The 17,756-nt window shown below is 51.3% G+C and overlaps 5 protein-coding genes across 5 annotated transcripts; 1 reads left to right on the forward strand and 4 right to left on the reverse strand.

Moving 5' to 3' along the window:
* Nucleotides 1-832: 832 nt before the first annotated feature.
* On the reverse strand, nt 833-2,803 carry Z517_02460 (uncharacterized protein; the record flags this gene model as incomplete). Its single annotated transcript, XM_013431569.1, has 6 exons — nt 833-884; nt 938-1,134; nt 1,189-1,967; nt 2,021-2,333; nt 2,544-2,566; nt 2,623-2,803. 6 exons carry the CDS (start codon nt 2,801-2,803, stop codon nt 833-835), a joined length of 1,545 nt encoding a protein of 514 aa, XP_013287023.1.
* Nucleotides 2,804-3,723: 920 nt separating this feature from the next.
* Z517_02461 (uncharacterized protein) lies at nt 3,724-4,581 on the reverse strand (the record flags this gene model as incomplete). The annotated part of the gene is made up of 1 exon (XM_013431570.1): nt 3,724-4,581. The coding sequence occupies one exon, from the start codon at nt 4,579-4,581 to the stop codon at nt 3,724-3,726; it is 858 nt and encodes a 285-aa protein (XP_013287024.1).
* A 2,954-nt stretch (nt 4,582-7,535) lies between these two features.
* Z517_02462 (choline-sulfatase) lies at nt 7,536-9,368 on the forward strand (the record flags this gene model as incomplete). Its single annotated transcript, XM_013431571.1, has 3 exons — nt 7,536-8,475; nt 8,535-8,594; nt 8,659-9,368. 3 exons carry the CDS (start codon nt 7,536-7,538, stop codon nt 9,366-9,368), a joined length of 1,710 nt encoding a protein of 569 aa, XP_013287025.1.
* Nucleotides 9,369-12,907: 3,539 nt separating this feature from the next.
* Nucleotides 12,908-15,395, reverse strand: Z517_02463 (uncharacterized protein; the record flags this gene model as incomplete). The annotated part of the gene is made up of 3 exons (XM_013431572.1): nt 12,908-13,359; nt 13,449-15,093; nt 15,153-15,395. The coding sequence occupies 3 exons, from the start codon at nt 15,393-15,395 to the stop codon at nt 12,908-12,910; spliced, it is 2,340 nt and encodes a 779-aa protein (XP_013287026.1).
* Nucleotides 15,396-15,826: 431 nt separating this feature from the next.
* On the reverse strand, nt 15,827-16,951 carry Z517_02464 (uncharacterized protein; the record flags this gene model as incomplete). Its single annotated transcript, XM_013431573.1, has 1 exon — nt 15,827-16,951. The coding sequence occupies one exon, from the start codon at nt 16,949-16,951 to the stop codon at nt 15,827-15,829; it is 1,125 nt and encodes a 374-aa protein (XP_013287027.1).
* Between the last annotated feature and the right edge of the window lie 805 nt (nt 16,952-17,756).

Below are 17,756 nucleotides of genomic sequence, written 5' to 3' on the forward strand. Positions count from 1 at the left end.
TTGGAGGCGAGGTCAACCAGGCCAGCTTCTATCGAAAGGATGATTGTCAGGCAAAGTGATACCAACAGCCCAGAGTACCCTACCAAGACAGCTTCTGCTAGCCCTGAGTGCGATTTGAAATAATCGATGTTGGCCTGTAGTTGAGTAAGTTGAATTCCAAGTCTGGGACAGTAATGTGTGCACTCTTCCATTTCGAACCCGCTGAACTTTCTAGGAGGAGATACGAGAAGACTCGGACTGGGGCATCGGTCAGATGTGGAGATCTGGGAGGTTGATGATAATCACCCCTGGCCAGGTTGACGGGCAGCTGCGGACGTCCTTCGCCCCGACTCAGTCTGCAGCATGTGTTCCAGAGAGCAACACCTCTGCGATCGAACTCTGTCCGCTGGCTTGGAGTAAGCGCTTTGCGTGGGAGAGGGAGGGCTTCCAAGTAAATTGAGAGGTCAGGAAATTCTTCAGCCGGTAGGGTAACTCCTTGGTTGACGACGGTTTCTTCAAGGTGGGAGGTGAATTCTAATTCATCATCAGTCAGTTTCCCTAGCGAGACTGATGGCGAACACACCAAGAATGGATCCGGCCGTACTCCCTTGCTCCTTTGGCAACATTTGAGAGATCTGGACCGCCTGTAAGAAGCGTCGAATATACACCCGTGGAAAGTCAATGGGCTTTCAGTCATGAGAAGGAAGAAGAGTGTGGCTGACACGTGATTTCATCACCCGCAGTCTTCACAAGGCCTGCTATTAACCATGGTGTGTTGTACTTGGAAGATACTCAAAAATCGTAACATTGCATCATCTGAGGCTGCTATACACTAAAACAGAGGTCCTGTACTTCAACGTTTCCCAGGACTCATGGGCAAGAAATTGCCCACAATCAGCGAGGGTCTGTGTTGAATGTCTTAGCGAGAGGGAAAAGCTACCAGGGTGGCGAGACTTACATATTGTGGTTATCTCTTCGAATGGTGAAGGAGAAACAGCAGTGAATGTCCACGACGTCAGCGCCTGCCGTGGGACAGCGAAGTGTACAGCTGGTGAGCATAGCCTTTTGCTGCTGGTCGAAGCAAATGGCACAGAACTTCTCCCAGTAGCTGACCAGCTGGTCTTCGACGATGATCTCGTGGATGGCAAGCTTTCCCTGTATGCTACTATCAGTTCGTAGTCACAGCCGACCGATGCATCTCTCACTCACATCACGAAGTGATTCGATGGGTACCTGAATCAACTCTGCCATCTCCTTATTTCCTCTGAAAATTTCACCCGTCCTTCTCCAACAGCAGGCTGGAATGGCCATGCTAGCGAAAATTCTGTCGTACTCCATCAAACTCCTTTCGAACCACATCTCCACCAGAACCAATTCAATATCTGTCAAGCTCTGCATTCTCTCTCTAAATTTCGGCCGGAACTGGTCCAATTGCATCAAGATCTTGTGACGCGAATGTGGCTTCATGTTCTTTTCCATGTACTTGTTGAGCCGGGCATATCCATTCACGTAATTGAAAGGTCTTAACATTCCTGCATCGTATTTTGCTTTGAGTAACTTTTGCATGCGCTCCTCCGGAGGTTCAGCGCCCGTCGGATCGGCAGCCATCATGTAATACTTTTCTCGCGCTTTGTCCGATGCTGGCTTTACACTCGACGGCCTAGATATCAGCGCTGCTTGAGCCGCGTTGTTCTGAGTGGTTGCATGGACGCTGTTGACGTGCTCCTGCGAAAGGATGGGTTCGACTCCGGAGGTCGGGAAAGAAGAAGCTGCCATCGAGTTCATGAACGAAGGATCATTGAAGGGACCCTGGAATTCATCAGTGGAATACATTCCGGTCTCTTCAAATAGGCTGTTGCTGAGGAAGTCGTTTAGCAGGTTGAATTCATCAGTGACCTCGTTTGCGTTGAACATATAGTTGGGATGAAACGCCTGCATATCATGAAATCGATTTTGGACTCCGGTCCATGGATCATTATAACTGAAGTCTGCACGGCATTAGGGACCACCGCTTTCCCCTCAAAGATTGAGACACACTTACGGGGGTGAGCATTACCATTGATGCCAGCGTTTGGTGCAGCTGCGCTCGGATTAGAGACGGCCATGGTGTCATTTGTGGATGGTCTCAGTCCAATATTGTCCTCCTGCAGTAGATTAGGAGCAGAGTCGTCCATCAATGCGGGACCTGGTAAGCTTGGAGCCGTAGGAAAATCATCCCGTGGAGGAGACTGCTCGTCCGGCGCAGCAGTGTCTGAGTCGGTCTTGGACTTTTTGTGATAGCCATGTCCCTCTCTTGGTTCATCATGACACAGGTGGCCGATGTTTCTCTTGATGCAGCGTTTACAAGGTCGATCCTGAGACACAGTTCCCCAATGGGAGGGTTGCGTTAGCCAAACAGGATTTGAGTGGATGGTGTTGAGCTCGAAATTGAGCGCCAGGGAGTCGTACAGAATCGCAAGTCATATGCTGTGTATCCCACCAAAAACAAGCAGTCAGCCCATACTATGTCTTGCCATGTCCTCGAATCTCGGTACTTCCGCGTCTCAGAGGTCAAAGGAGCTTACCGAACGGCGACAATATACGCATGCTGAAGAAACGTGTCAGCGTGGGCCATCGCTAAAACTACATGGAGCGTGTACAGACCATGGTTCACCTTGCGCTTCTTCTTTGGCTGATCGGTAGAAGGCGAGGTCTGGTTCGACTTGCGGGGCGCAGTTGGCGAAGTGACTTCGTGTACTCTGTTGTTTGGCAGCGAACCCCGATTGTCGAAGGAGTTGTTCATGTCACTGCCTGCACGGTCAGGCTCATCTGCGAGATCTGACATTTGCCGACAAGTTGTAAATCGGACGGTGGTTTAAGGATCGAACAAGAGAGCGTGAGCAAAGCTGCGTGCAACCCGATCGCAAAGACTCATGGTCTGCAAGAAGCGGCGCAGAATATCTTTACGTGAAACTGTACAGAGACACCAAGCACAAGATCAACCAAAAATCGAAGAGCAGAGGAAATCTGCAGGCGAAACCGTTGGTAGAAAGTAAGAGCCTCGGGCCCCAGCTCACCAGGTACAACATAATAAGTGTTCCAGGCCGGTGCCGGAAGGCTGGGTCTTGGAGTTGGATTCCCGTCGTGGGAGCCTGCGGCGAGACGGAAACCCCGCAATCGCTTTGACGGACCCGAGCGCAAAATAAGTGGCACAGTCTGACAAGAAATAATGAGGAGCCATTCACTATTGACTCAATGATAACCACCATTAGGCATCATGGTACCCTTATCCTCATTAATTTAAAGGGCATGTACTTTCTGTCAGACTGCCATTATTCTTTTATTCCAAAAGCTCGACAGGAAGCACGGGTGAGTGGAGCCGTGCATGCTTCCTGCAGCCCACGGACTGTGCCTGAGCCAGACGGGCGGTTCTCGGCCTCCAGATTGGGAGCGATGTATGGAGTAATTATGGGCTTTTGCCTTTTATTATTTGGGTATCGTACGGATTAACGATAGAGAGAGCATCGTTGCAGTGCTCTTACATCGAAATGGTGGTAAACTCCCCCTGAACTAGTTTTACAGATGGTTTCTTTCTTTCTCGTCTCCTGCCCTTAGTAAAATATAAAGACCTGAGACTACCCCTCGAAAGTGAGCCTGGAAAGGAGCAGACATTAATGCACCGGGTAGACATGTTGATCGTAAACGTCGCCAAAGTTGAACCGTCAAAACGTCATTGTTTGGTGGAAAACAGCGAAGATGGGCCGGTTAAATGTTGACGCTGGGGCGCGCCCTCTTCCTGCCTTTGGTGCCTCCCGGAGTGCCCTCCTCCTCTCGCTCTCTCGCTCTCTTCTCCCGCTGATCCAGCACCAGATTCAGAACGTCAAAGCCAAACTGTGGGTACTCCAGACACATTGCCTTGAATTCGTACTCGGCTTCGTGGCGCAAAACGTGTGACCGGGTGGCCCAGAACGCAGCAACAGGCCTGCGGATGGTGACATCGTCCGAAGGTGTGTTGCCATACACATAACGTGCGTATGCGATCTCCCCCACAGCGGTCGAGTTGATACGATGTATCTTTGAATGCGCCAGTGTCTTGAGGTCAGGCAACCCAAGCTTCTGAGCCAGCGTGTAGACGCGCGCATGTTTGAGAAGCTGTTCGCCGGTGTTGTCAATGGGCGGGACTGAAGGATCAGGTTCCAGGCCGTCAGGCGAGTCTGGAAGGCGTCGAGGGAAGTATTCGCCGGTATATTGATATTGGAGGAAACAACCCACTGCATCTAGCGACTCATCAGGCAGCTCGACTATGAGAGAGTCGTCGTCAAGACTCGAGAGTATCTCGCTGAAATAAGACGACCTTTGGAGGATGGCTTTGTGGGCAGTCAAGGTAGTCTCCTCATCGCCGGTGCCCACAATCAGATGGACGATAGGTGACTTGAGGCACTCGAGAAACATGGTTTGAGGATTGGTGGTATTGCCATTGGCGATCTGCGTGTCATTGCCTGCGTCTTCCCCTCGCCCGGCGGCCTTGTCATCTTCCACCTCTTGTGTCTGTTCCATGGCCTCCATCTCCACGTCAGCTGCGCCTGACTCGCCTATCTGCGGCGTTTCTTCACCATTGGCCATGATGTTTGCGATCGGAAGGAATTGGATAAGTTTTTTGCGGAACCGGCGTACTTAGGAAGCTGTGTGGAACGCACCAATCATAGACCAGTTAGCATGTAAAATGTGACGGAATTAAGGAGCGAGAAGTGAAAAAGATGCAAAACGAATGAACGAAAGGATGGTGTTGAGCGTGGTGGAGGAGGCTGGGAGACGAAAAGGTCGTGGAGTTTCTTACTCCATGGGGTCTATGAACCACAGCTGCAGAGAGTCGCAGTCAAATCTGTGCGCCTGGACGGCCGACCACTCGATTCTATTTAGTAGGCGGCGAGTTTTTTTTGGGACAATTATCTTGCTATGGGATAATCCTCTCGACCACTTCAGCCAGCTTTGTTCTTTTCGGGTTGTCGTCAGGCTGCCCAAAAGTGACCTCGAGAATGCCATCTGGCCACGGTGAATCACGTGATTCAGATACTCACTCAGACCTGGCACTGTGCTTAGGGAATGTCCTATGTCAATGGTATAGGAATAAAAAAAAACCAGCAGGGTGTGCGGTACCTGGACAATAAATGTGTCTCAGTACAAAGAAGAGCACAACTGTGATCCCACATAAGCGAACAATTTCTGGTGGAGGATGACCAAGGCAGAGCCGCGCCGAGCACTCGATACTACGTACTCTGTATGGAGTACAAGGGGACAAGTCTGTGCTCTGAAGTCCATCTATCAATGACATAGAAAACACCCATGGCCCTATAGGAATCAAGGATATTGGGTCTGAGTAGTAAGTGTCCAAGTCTGTCGCTGAAACCCAATTTCCAGCAATGTGTGGAGAGAGGGAGCAAAGCCATGCCTTTTTGAACATTTGGGCGTCAAAAGTCCTATGATGCAAATTAGGTGAAGACTCAAGATGGACGTTGGAAGAATTGTTTGCTAGTTCAAGCAGGGGATGTAATAAAAATCAAGGGGGTGGCCCATCGACTTGATGGAGGCTTCACGTGGTTGATAAGGATCGTTTTCCACAGTCTAAGACACTCTGGACTCGAGAAAGACACTGATTGGACAGAGGGGGCAAAGAAACGCGGGGAGCAAAAAGGGTCCAGAACAAACTTGCTCGAGGCCAAGGCTGCGTGCGACGTGCGAGGCTGACCGATCAACAACTCCATGGCTCAGATTACCTCCGTGCCTCGTCAATGAATGCACAAAAACCTATTTTAGTACCGGGCGCCCGAGTCCTGGCAACACAAAGTACTTGCTAGGTACAAGTATGCCAGGAACTTCATCAATCGGTGTCTTGGTCGCTCGTCGGCCTCCGTGCAGCGTTGTGACCGGGCGTCCAATTTGTGATACTTTGGTTGATGGCAGAGCTCAAAGCAGTAAATCCCTTCCCCTCTGTCCTTTTTTTCTCTCGTGGCACAGTCCTTCCAATTTCCGTACCCCGTATTCTTTGACTTTGCACTTGTGAGACTGAGTTGGGCAAACGAAAGTCCGACCAAATGCAACCAATGGCGGATCTTATCAAAGCAGATCGAAGGGGGATTAATGAACTGAAGGGGGAACTCAGGCGACCGAATAGAGTTGGGGGTCTGCATTTGGGGGAACAAGGGTCGCGTATAAGGGGTACGAGTTATGTTTAGGGGGTCACGGGGCCGAGGAGCGTTTGATTGGGGGGCCTTCTCCCCTCGCACGGCCACCACTCGTTAGCCTTGCCCTTGCCTTGCCCACAGGGAAAATGATAGTTGATTAGTGTCCTGCAGCCGTGCATAGGCGAGTCAACCCGTGCCCCCCAGTGGCCCTCCCAAAAGAACCCCTAAGCGACCCCTTGCCCTTTTCAGGCACTTTCTGCCCAAGTTCAATGTTCCAAGCTCACCAAGTCACCTTTGGGCACCTAGAGATACCGACCAAGGCGATGATCGGGGAATCCGGCGCCATCCAATAATGCCAACGATAATTCCCGAAGCCACGAAATTAAGCACCTATGTAACAGTGTCTTATCATGGACGTTGCTTACTACTGGGACAAGCATCCAACGAGGTCGGAGATTTTGTACACCGCCTACACTTGTCCATAAGTGGCAAACAATGGCGTGATCGAACTCTAGGATGTTGTCATTTCAGTCAAGCCTCTTGAGAGGATCTCAATGATGCCTTCGCACGTTCATATTATGTTATTCTCGCCTTTGTAACCGCGGAGCCTCTCCATCTTCGATTCACTTCGTCATCCTGTTATATACACTTTGGGGTTTCTTCCATCATGGGGAATTTTTTTGCCTCCCTGAACTCCTTCTTACCCGAATTCCCGGTCTGTGTGTCCTTTGTCCAAGACTTTTTGATACATGCTGCATCCCTCAAAAAAAAGGGAGGCTGACTGCGACATGGCAAACGCCTCTCTGTCAGCCCTCTCTCTGGCTCTCTGAGCAATCACACAGACTGACGGCCTTACCGCCTTACAATCCACGGTCCATGGTCCACGGATGCTAGTTCACGTCGGCCAGATTGAATGAATATCATCGTCCCCACATACGCCATACCGGGATCAGTAAACCTTGTGGGTAACTGCAGCCTGCAGCTCCAAATTCTTTTTCGAAACCACAGCCGTTCGGTGCCAGTCGCTCCGTATTCACTTTGTTTTTCCCTCGCGTTTTGCTCGCGACCTCCCCTTTGGGTCAGTACCATTTTTCTTCCCTTTGCATCTTTGGCCCAACTCTGGTCCTCCCCTGCTCTGGGTTCCTTCTGTCATTCCTTCCAATTCCATGTTTCGGGAAAATGACCTTGTGACCCTCACTCTTCCTCCTCCTCCACCCCAGGAAATCTCACCCTAAGCCCCTCGTTCTCATAATTCTATAACTATCCACTTCCCGCCCTTACACATTTTTCACATTTCACTCTCTTTTTCCATCCGGGCAACGAGCATCCAAGCAGACAAAAACCCAGGTTCTCTGCTGCATTCTTGAACAACAAAGTATTGAAGTCACTGCGATCATGGGTTCCTTCAATCCTTTCCCTCAATCCCCTCCAGTGTCGCCTCCCAATGGCTACCAAGGCGTCGAAGGCTTCTCGACGCCTCTGTTTCCGGCCAAGCCGAATATCCTCTTCATCATGGCCGACCAGCTTGCTGCTCCGTTGTTGAGGATGCACAATCCAAAGTCCCAGATCAAGACTCCGAATCTCGACAAGTTGGCGGAACGCTCGGTGGTTTTTGACTCGGCGTATTGCAATTCCCCGCTGTGTGCGCCGTCTCGCATGTGTTTGATCAGCGGTCAACTTCCTTCTAAAATTGGTTCGTACGACAATGCCTGCTCCATTCCCTCTGAGACGCCGACCTACGCACACTATCTGCGAGCTGCTGGCTACGAGACCACCTTGGCCGGCAAGATGCATTTCATCGGAGATCAGCTCCATGGCTACGAAAACCGCTTGACTGCCGACATCTACCCTGGTGATTTCGGCTGGGCGGTGAATTGGGATGACCCAGGCCGAAGACTCGAGTGGTACCACAACAGCAGCTCTATCTTGCAAGCTGGACCGTGTGTGAGGACCAATCAGCTGGACTACGATGAGGAGGTCCTGTATAAGTCGAAACAATATCTTTATGACTATGCCAGGTCCCCCCCTGGGAAACGACCATTCGCCCTGACAGTTTCCTTCACCCATCCTCATGATCCATACGCTATCGAGGAAAAATATTGGGATTTGTATGAAGGTGTCGACATCGATCTGCCCAATGTGTCCATCTCTGAGGAAGACCAAGATCCACACAGTCGACGCTTGATGCATGTCTGCGAGATTGAGGGCCACAAATTCACAGACGAGCAGATCAAGCGGGCTCGCCGGGCATATTATGGTGCCGTGAGTTACGTTGATGACTGTATTGGCCAACTGCTTGACGTTTTGACCAAGTGCGGCATGGAGGACAACACCAGTAAGCAGCGAGCTCCGTCCACAATTACAAAAGTGGTCCACTGACTGACATCAAAATAGTTATCATGTTTTCTGGTGACCACGGAGACATGCTGGGCGAAAGAAGCCTCTGGTACAAGAGTGAGTTCGCGTCCTGGTTCTGGCGATTAGTCTTTGGGTCCGAGATAGCTAACAGACTCTGAAGTGTCGTACTTCGAGAATTCCGTCCGGGTACCTATGTTGATCAGCCATCCGAAGCAGTTCCGTCCTCACCGCGTGTCGCAAAATGTCTCGACTCTGGATCTCATGCCAACACTCGTGGACTTGATTGGATCCAAGCTGGTTCCCGGATTGCCCATGGATGGTCTGTCCCTGTTGCCTCACCTCTACGGTGGTGACGGTGGGCATGATACGGTCTTCGCCGAGTATATGGGCGAGGGAACTGTAGCGCCCCTGATGATGATCCGAAGAGGCGCCTGGAAGTACATCACATGTCCAGTTGATCCACCTCAGCTATACAACCTCCGAAACGACCCGCTGGAAGTGACCAACCTTGCCACTAGTCAAGACCCAGAAACGCAGGCTGTCTTCAAGGCTTTCGAAGCAGAAGCCAGTAAAAAATGGGACTTCAAGAAGATCACCGAGGACGTCCTCAGGTGTCAGCGCCAACGTCGACTAGTTTGGTCCGCCTTGACTCAAGGTCGCTTTGAAAGCTGGGATTGGAATCCCATCGACGATGGGCGCGTCAAGTACATCCGTTCTCAAACCCCCTTGGATGAGCTCGAGCGGCGAGCTCGATATCCCATGCACTCAACCGTACCCGCCCAAATTTCCATCAACAACAAGGCTGAAGTGGTCTGCCTCCAACCGAAGAGGCTGACCGAAATTGCCAGCGAAGCTGTCCATTATCGCTGAATTACACAAGCACTTGACCACGACTTCGTTTTGGATGCTAATTTGGTCGGCGTTCTGATCTCAAGTCTACACTTGTTCAGGGTGGCGTACTCGCAAGCGTGGGGTTACGGAGTCGGTATTTTGTCCTCCCTGCTGTTACTATGTTGTCGATGTCTTTCCTCTGTGGCAATGCTTTGCTTCTCCAGGTTCTCGATTACACTATGCTAATGGAGTTTCCACGGACTGGGGTCCGACTTGTGTATGACCTTGATATTGAAATGATCGGGAGGAATGGAGCCGGCATGGGGGCGTTGGTATTGCTGATGTGCAACTGCAATTGCCCAACTCAACCGAAGATCGCCCACTCATTGCGACCACTGCCCCTTGGATTGAGGATAGTGAGGACGAGTGAGGGTGATGCACGGCTTGGACAAGGAGGCTATCTAGCTAAGTACAGAGAAAACCCCAAAAAAGGAAAAAAATCAAAAAGGGCCAATATTGACCACAACCCATTTGTGCAATTCCCTGTATCAGGCAGGAGCGGCTTCAGCTTCAGCTTCACTTTCCTTTTCACTCTTCTGACTCGGTGCACTTTGTTCTGTGACCATTGCCCTGCCCTTCTCACCTCACCTCACCTCACATCCCACCCATCACGCCTACACACGACCACTGCTGCATTGGCCTGCGCTAAAGTTGCTTTTTCTTCCCCCCTCTGCTGGGCTTATTTCCTTCTTCCCTCTGGTTTGTTGTGGTTGACCTTACCTGACTTGCGCAGCACCATGCATGACCTTGTGGATACGATGATGCCAACAGCTCCACGGCTTTTGTGGGCACGTTGCCAATCCGAACATTTGGTGGGAATCTTGAGACCGTCCGAAGGTGAGCAAATAGCCACCGCATCGAGATTATCTTTTCACTGACTCAACCAAAGGACCGCCGCAGCCATTAGCATCCACTCTGCTGTGGTCCGTCAAATCGAAACAGTGCGTGCGGCAGACTTCTCGTCTCCGGAGCGCTCAGTCTCGACCATTGTGCTACCGCCAGCACAATGCAACACCGGCATACCCTATTACCACATCTCCAGAGACCTACACGAGCCTACGCAGCCACATTGACACGCTTCGGCACAGGCCTGCCTACGCCGGAAAGCCGATATGGGGTTGGGAAGCCTAGTCATCTAGCTAGGAATCAAGAGCGAGTCAAGGTTATTAGGCGCCGGACAGCGGGCTTTTCCCCGTCATACGAAGAATCCTCGTCACGCGGCGTTCGGACTGTACTGAACCGCAGTCCCAGTGAGACATGACCATATCCCTGACAGCAATGGCAAGGACGGAGGTGCTCGCCGTGGACCGAGAAGGAGAAGGATTTTATCAGCACATAACACGGCGCACAGTCTTGAACAAGGTCAAACGACCCATGAATGTCTAAGAGCTAAGTGCCAATTGAAGATCCAATCAGAGTGCCCACATACGCTAACTCGAATCAGGGCATAGAATCCATGTGGAACTAACTGACGAGACTAACTGGAGAGGAACTGACAGAGTTGCTAAGCTAGACCGAAGTCTTATCAGGATTGCCACTTGTTCGTTCTGCCGGTTGAAGAGCCCTTTGCTCGGCGTCCAATGCGTCGGAGGTGCAAGTTTGGGACCATCTCCTGCACCGCGACTTGTGAAGCTGTGGGCCAGGATGGTTTACAACTCGTGTATCTCTGCTTCACAGGCTGCAAATATACATGACATGGGAGGCACAAGAACAAAGGCCAGCGGTGCCACCAGGCTCGACACACACCGACGCAGACACGGGCAGACCGAGGGCGCACTTCCAGTAGAGCCACATGCAAGCCTAGGCTCTTTGAGACAACGGACTTGCGGAAACCAGAGTCCAGATGTCAGAGCCTTGAGGGATCATCTGACCATCTTGTCTGGCTTTCTGGCTCCCTTTCCCACCACTCCCGATCCACCTTTTTGCCTTCAACCTGCCGCGCTCCCCGTCGCTACGTTCATCCCTTACCTACGCCTAACTTGCGGTGACTAACACAAACTGCAACTTATCTGCTGAAAAGACCCCGAACTTTCTCAAAACCAGCAAGGGGCCATGAGCGCACCTACAAAATAACTGCATATCACCGACTCCCGGTCCAATAGATATAACCCTTTCTGCCGGGCAAAATCGCGAACCCGACTCTCCCGGGACCCCATGCACGTTTTGAAGGGTTATTTGAACAAGTGTGCCTTTTTCCTTCATTCCCGTTGCTGTGTCTCGTGAACCTGCTCAACGAAGCACACCTTGCATGGATCATACAGTAGTTTCGAGGCGCCTGACAAAAGTCAATGTGGATCTCGTGGCAGGGTCACACTGGGGAGGAACAGGAGGTCACTCCCGAAGAGTTTGTACCCGAGCTCATCCACCTGTCGCGCAGTTGGGATTGAGGAGAAGGGAGAAGCAGCCCAGGGCGATCCTATCAAGGGGTGCACCCAATCCCAGCCTCAGGACCAGCAGAAGCAGCAATGAGGTTGATCAGTCACTCTCCAGGCTAAGAAGATCCAGTGCACCAGACACGCAGACCCTTTCCCAATGCAAGACAAGGCTAGGGTAGAGGGTAAGTCTGCAATAGCACCACTACAGTGTTTGTTGACTGTATAAGGGAAAAGAACAAAGGAATACTACTGCTGCTGCGACATTCGTCGCCTCAAGTTTACTCTTGTATGGAACATGCTATCAAGTGGAAAACGAACAAGAGCAGAATTCCTTCCAAAGTGCTCTCCATCTAGCAGCTCATCAGAAAAGCAAACAAACGGGTGGCAAGCTCAGCTTTTGACGCACTTTTTATTTATCTTTTGATAGTTTGGAATTTTGTTTCTTTTGATCCATCTCCCGAGTCTTGTGTGTCGTTGTTGCTCAGTCAGTCATTCAAAGTACTTTTTTCCAGCTAGTATATATCGAAAGTAGGGGCCTCTTGCAAACAGACAACACATTCCTCGCGTGTACACAAACAGGTAGGGATGCTCACCCCCCAAGTGGAAATCATGGCCGAGACCAGCTGACAACGAGCAGGCTTCCTCCAAACTCCAATTCACGTCTGTCAGTACATTTCGCTTCGCATTTTCCTGACCCGCCTCCTTCTGGGGTAAAATGGTGGCTCCACTCAAGTAGTTGTGCTGCTGTTGTCTTGTAAATTGCCTTGTTGGTCCTGGCCTGGTTCGGTTGATTCGAGGATGGCTCAGCTGCCAACAACAATTCGCGGGCAAGCACTTTCTTTGGGCTAGCTCGCATTTCCATTCGCATCCCAGATGAGTGCGGATCCTCCTCCACTCCGCCTGCCTCTATCTCCTCTCTTCGATTTCCACGTCACAGGTGGGAGTGTAGACAGTAACGCAAGGAGGAGGAGAAAGAAACTTCCACGTTTGACCTAGTATCAATCATCCTCATTTTGGATAGGCTGGTTTTGCTTTTGCTCGCTGGTTCTGGGTCTTTCCAACCTGGGGGAGCTACTCGCCCTGCCAAAGTGTTCCGAGCCCAGGTATGCATGCGCGAGAGGGGGGTTAGAGGAAGTGATCAGATCACTTTGCGAAATGCAAGTCGTAGCCGAGCCACTTGCGCGCATTCACTTGAGCAGGAGTCAGGCCCGGCCAGCCGTACGTGAGTGGGAAGAAGAAGTAGAAACCGTAGAGGACGGCGGCCAGAATGACTGCCGTGGCGACCCAGGTGCCCACCATGCTCTGGCCCCTGAGCCTCTCGGCGGCGGTCTGGAAGTGTTTTCGCGTCTTCTCCGGGATCTTGCCGGTGACTTTGTCTTTCTTCTGTTGAAGGGTGTGCTGGGTTTCGTCGTCAACGACGGGATCGACATTGAATATGAACTCGATCAGGGCGCCTGTCACCAGGCATGAGGCGAGATGAGCAGGGAGATAGTGGTGTAGGAACAGTTGACGGCCCATCAGATAAAAGGGGAAATAATGGGCGGCCCAGCAAAGGAAGAAGAAGCCGGTTGAGTTGTAAAGACGGGAGCGGGTACCTATTTTCACGGGTGATTGTGGTCAGTAATTCGTATTTCGTTCCTCTGTGAAGGTGTTTGTCGTAGAGATTAGACACATGGGAACTTACGACGATCAAGCGCATCAATTCCTCTCCTCAGACTGAGTTGATCTGCGCCCATAATCCCGGCAAAGACAGCCAACAAGGCACTCGCGATCCAGTAGCCGATAGGATTTCCCAGGAAGTATATCTGCTGCTTCGTAGAGTCTTGCGTCCAAAAGCTGACACCTCTCAACAAAAAGGGCCATTGGTAAGGTTGTGTTGCATACGGGTGAGAAGCCGTTAGGGCGTTGTTGTGGTAAAACATCGCACGCTGCAATTCGATGTATTTCCTGTAGAAGGGCAGGGACTTGGTCTTCTTGACTTCCTTTACGCGGCGTGGTGAATCCTCGGGAAGGTTTGGAATATCGTCCACATACCAGATATTAGACGATTGTTGCGCGTTTTTATTCCCGTTGATTTCCGCTTGTTTAAACGCCCAGTCGGGCAATGGGGTAGTGTGCGTCCACATGGCGACTTTCGTCGGGTAATGGATCAGTTTGAATTGGCCAGACATGGTCTTGAAGGGAGATCCTTTTTTGCCTTGTTCCATGCGGATTTCGAACAAAGTGTCATTATGGCGGTCTCCGGCTGCGACATCCAGAGGGACAGTGGTAAATTCTTGATTGGTAGGGAAATAAGGGGATGCGACGTCGTGGGTCAGAAGTATGGTATCGGTCACAACGTGACGGAGCTTGACAATGTCACCGTTCAAAACTGGTTTTCCGGCCATTGAGGGATCGGGTTGTTGACCATTGGGCAGGATCTGCCACTCGTTATTGGTGTCGTTGAAGGGATAACCCGTAACTTGTTGACCTTGACTCGAGATTCGGCCGTCATCATATCTCAGGGGATACCGATCCGGGTGACTGTGCAGGTACACTTTCGTGTCCTTGTGGCGCAGAGTGATATAGTCATAATATTGAATGTCAATAGAGGCTTGATGCATCAGGTTGTCGCTTAGTGTTTCCTGAAATTCTGGAGTCATGAAGTCGTCGCCGGGCCCAGATCTGGATAGAATGGCAAAGTGGACTTGGAACCAGAATAGATAGAAGAAGAAAGGGATAATGATCAAGCCCAAAGCGCGAGCCACAAAATGCTTGCCGAAGGTGAAAAGATCCAAAGCGCCGTCTTTCCGATTGATGTCTAGCAGGTCCCAAAGGTCGATAAGCACAGCGCACCCGATGGTGAAGAAGGTAAAGGTTCCGACATATTTTGTCGAGATAACGCAACTCATGCAGAAACCGCACAGCAGAAGCCACTTCCACCACTTTCTGCCAAAAGGGTCGTGGCGTTGCTTGTAGAACCGAACGTAGCAATAAATGCTGAGGGAGACGAAAAAGACCAAGGTTGCGTCCAGCAGGATCAAGCGAGTTTGTCCCACATGAGAATTGTCGAAGAGGACCAGTCCAGCAGCCAAAACACACGCAGGCAGCGAATACCCCGACTCCCACATGATCATGTAGACCACCACCACAGTAAGTGCTCCGAGAAACGCAGGCAAGGCTCTGAATGCCAGGTAGGGGACATTGTTGGTGATGTAGGACTCGCCGATATTGTCAAAAAGGAAATGGCCATCATATCCAACTAGCCAACCCACAAAGGCAAAGAGGAGCTTTCCAAAGGGAGGGTGGACATCGAAGAAGTAGGTGCGCTGTAGATAGTAGGATGCGAACTGAAAGTAGGTGTCGTTAGAGCCGGCATTGCCTAAAGTTGCTGTCATGCGCCACGTACCTTTCCAAAGTGCACTTCGTCAAAAACAACCTCGTTCGGGTGGCTGATCCCGAAGAATCGTGTTGCGAATGCGAGGGCAGTGATTATAGCTAGCGCTATCTTATAGTCCCATTCTTTTGACACGCTCTTCTGCACGTTGTTGAGTGCTTCGTTCAAAACCTCGACATCCTTATCTCCATTGGAAGCCGGTTTGTTCTTGTCTTTTGGGCCCCGCTGTCGCAAGGTCGAATTGGGAGTTGACATGCTCGACGACTCGACGGTGACGAAGGGAGTCGGGCACTGCGGGACTGAGAACGAGGTTGACGGATGGGAATCGAAGAAACAGGAAGGGAAATAATCTGCGAATGAAGGTAGTGAAAGAAAGAATCAAAAGAGGTTCAGGGCCCTCAGAATGAGAAGGGGCATGGCATGGACATGGAAAGGAATGAGAATGAAGTTTCACCTTAACGTGTCCTGAACTTTTTTTGACGCGACATTACGAGTTTCCCCCCTAAAGGAGACGTGGCCCGTGCGTCAGAGCCTCGTCTAAAGGGGCGAGGCTGCGAGCGGACCATTCGGGAATCCCGTGACTCCTTAGCCGTCAACAAACACCACCAAAGAACGGCATCCGCGAATATTCAGTTCTTATTCAGAAGCTGCCGACATTATGTACAACACACAAGAAGGCGAGTTGTTCACTCGTCTAGATCCAGAAGGCTTAGAGTTTCCAATTCCCTTTGCATCATCCGCTCGAACTCCCCCCGGGTGATTCCCGCACTACGTGCCAACCGGTACATGCTTTTCATGCTGGTGCTGATATGCTGCCTGATTCCGATTTCTGAAGCTCCGTATCGCTCTGCATGCTCTTCCAGCCGGGCCACCGTGTCGGATCCCTTTGAAGATGGTGACGAGGGCACGGGATGGTTGACCTCAACTTCCAGATCCTCTGGGTCATTTGGAACATCCACAAATCCTCCTTGGTATGGAGGCGGATTCGGTTCTGTACGTGGTTGCTGGTGTGCCGACAGCATCTGCTGCAGGGCATGCCCGTTCAAACGAGGCTCCTGGCTGTCTTCCATTTGCTCGTCTGGGTCATGATTATCCATTGCCGGCTGGACACTTCCATATCGAGCGTAGTAGTCGTCCTCGGAAGGACCTGCTTGTGGAGGCTGGACCGATTCTTTTCTCAGAGGGGTCCTGCTTGGCGTGTTGTCATACATAGCCCAGTAGTCGTCCTCGTTAGCTGGCGGGACCGAGAGGTTCCTCTGACTTCTTGCATTTGCAGCGTCGTCGGCTTCCTGCAAAGCCTCGTTCACGAGCCGCTCCTTAGAGCTCTCATTTGCTTCGGCTATAGAAGTTGACCATGAACGGTCTTTGTAAAGGTCTTGGTCATATGGTAATAACTCGGCCAGCTTCCAGGCGTTTCCCTCGTCACTACCGGTGCACCACAGGTACAAGGCGGTAAACGGCCATTCCTCTAGGGCAATTTGGGCCCGTAATGTTTCTTCGTCAAATCTCTTGTATTTTATCTGTTGTGTGTCGCCGACCTCAATCTCACCGGACGCTGGGTGAGGTTCGAAGACTGCGCCTTCGATCTTGTCCTTCAGCACCTCGCCTTTGTTTGCATCCCAGCACAACAGTGCAGCCCAGTTGTCGCGTGACGATGTCGACGTATGTAGTTGTAACCGCTGCCGTAGTATGGGCGACAGCAAGGGTAGCAGTGCGGGTGGTGGTCTAGGAGACGCGAAGGAGGTAGGTAGACATGCGAGCAAGGGAGGGAGTAAAGAGAGGGGATCAGGAGGAGGTATCAGCTCAACCATGCTTATTCCAGGTGTTAGACTTGAGAGGTAGTCATTTGCGTAACAGAGGTCGGGTCACAGAGGACAGTGATGCGTCGGCAACAACAAGAACTATGTGGCTGTGGAGGGCAGTCAGCGTCAAGTATGGCAGCGTGGTTTGAGTGAAGTGCAAAATGTTATTGGGGACAAGACAGTGAAGTTGTTGGGATCTTAGAGACAGGATGCAGACTCGGGAAGCATCGATCACAACGGGAGATCATCTATGTACGAGCGACGGTCGGCGAGGCGGTAGGTTGGTACGGCACAATAGGCTGTCAGAGGGTTGTAGTTTGGTCTGGATCAGGAAATCAAGGCTGGACACGCGGGTAACCAAAGGATCCCAAGGGTTGCATTTTCCATTCGCCCGGCCGGCATCGCCTCGTCATGGGAATTGCCTCGGATAAGATGGTGATTGGCCGTAAGGCATCAGGCTGAGGACCACGTGCCACGATAGTGTGTGAGGCTGAGCACCAAATCTCCACTCAACAACTTGTGCAGCCACCGCAGCTGCGGTAGCGGCTGACATGTGCCATCCACCCGCCGGCTTTCCCTCCTTCAAGATATAACTCACTTCTGTGTCCAGTATATTCATAACTCTGCTAGGAATACGCGAATGAAGGCTTTTATCTCACGGAGGCATCTGTTAAACATGCAATATTCACCCGAGGACACTCCAAACCCCCCTCTAACAATTTTTGAAGGGGGGCCTTTGTACGAATCCTGGAGCTAATACTGTTCTTTCACATGTTCAGATCTACACCATGCCATGGTACCCTCGCAGCAGAGC

This window comes from Fonsecaea pedrosoi, assembly GCF_000835455.1.
Source record: "Fonsecaea pedrosoi CBS 271.37 unplaced genomic scaffold supercont1.2, whole genome shotgun sequence".
In the NCBI taxonomy this organism is placed as follows: Eukaryota; Fungi; Ascomycota; class Eurotiomycetes; order Chaetothyriales; family Herpotrichiellaceae; genus Fonsecaea; species Fonsecaea pedrosoi.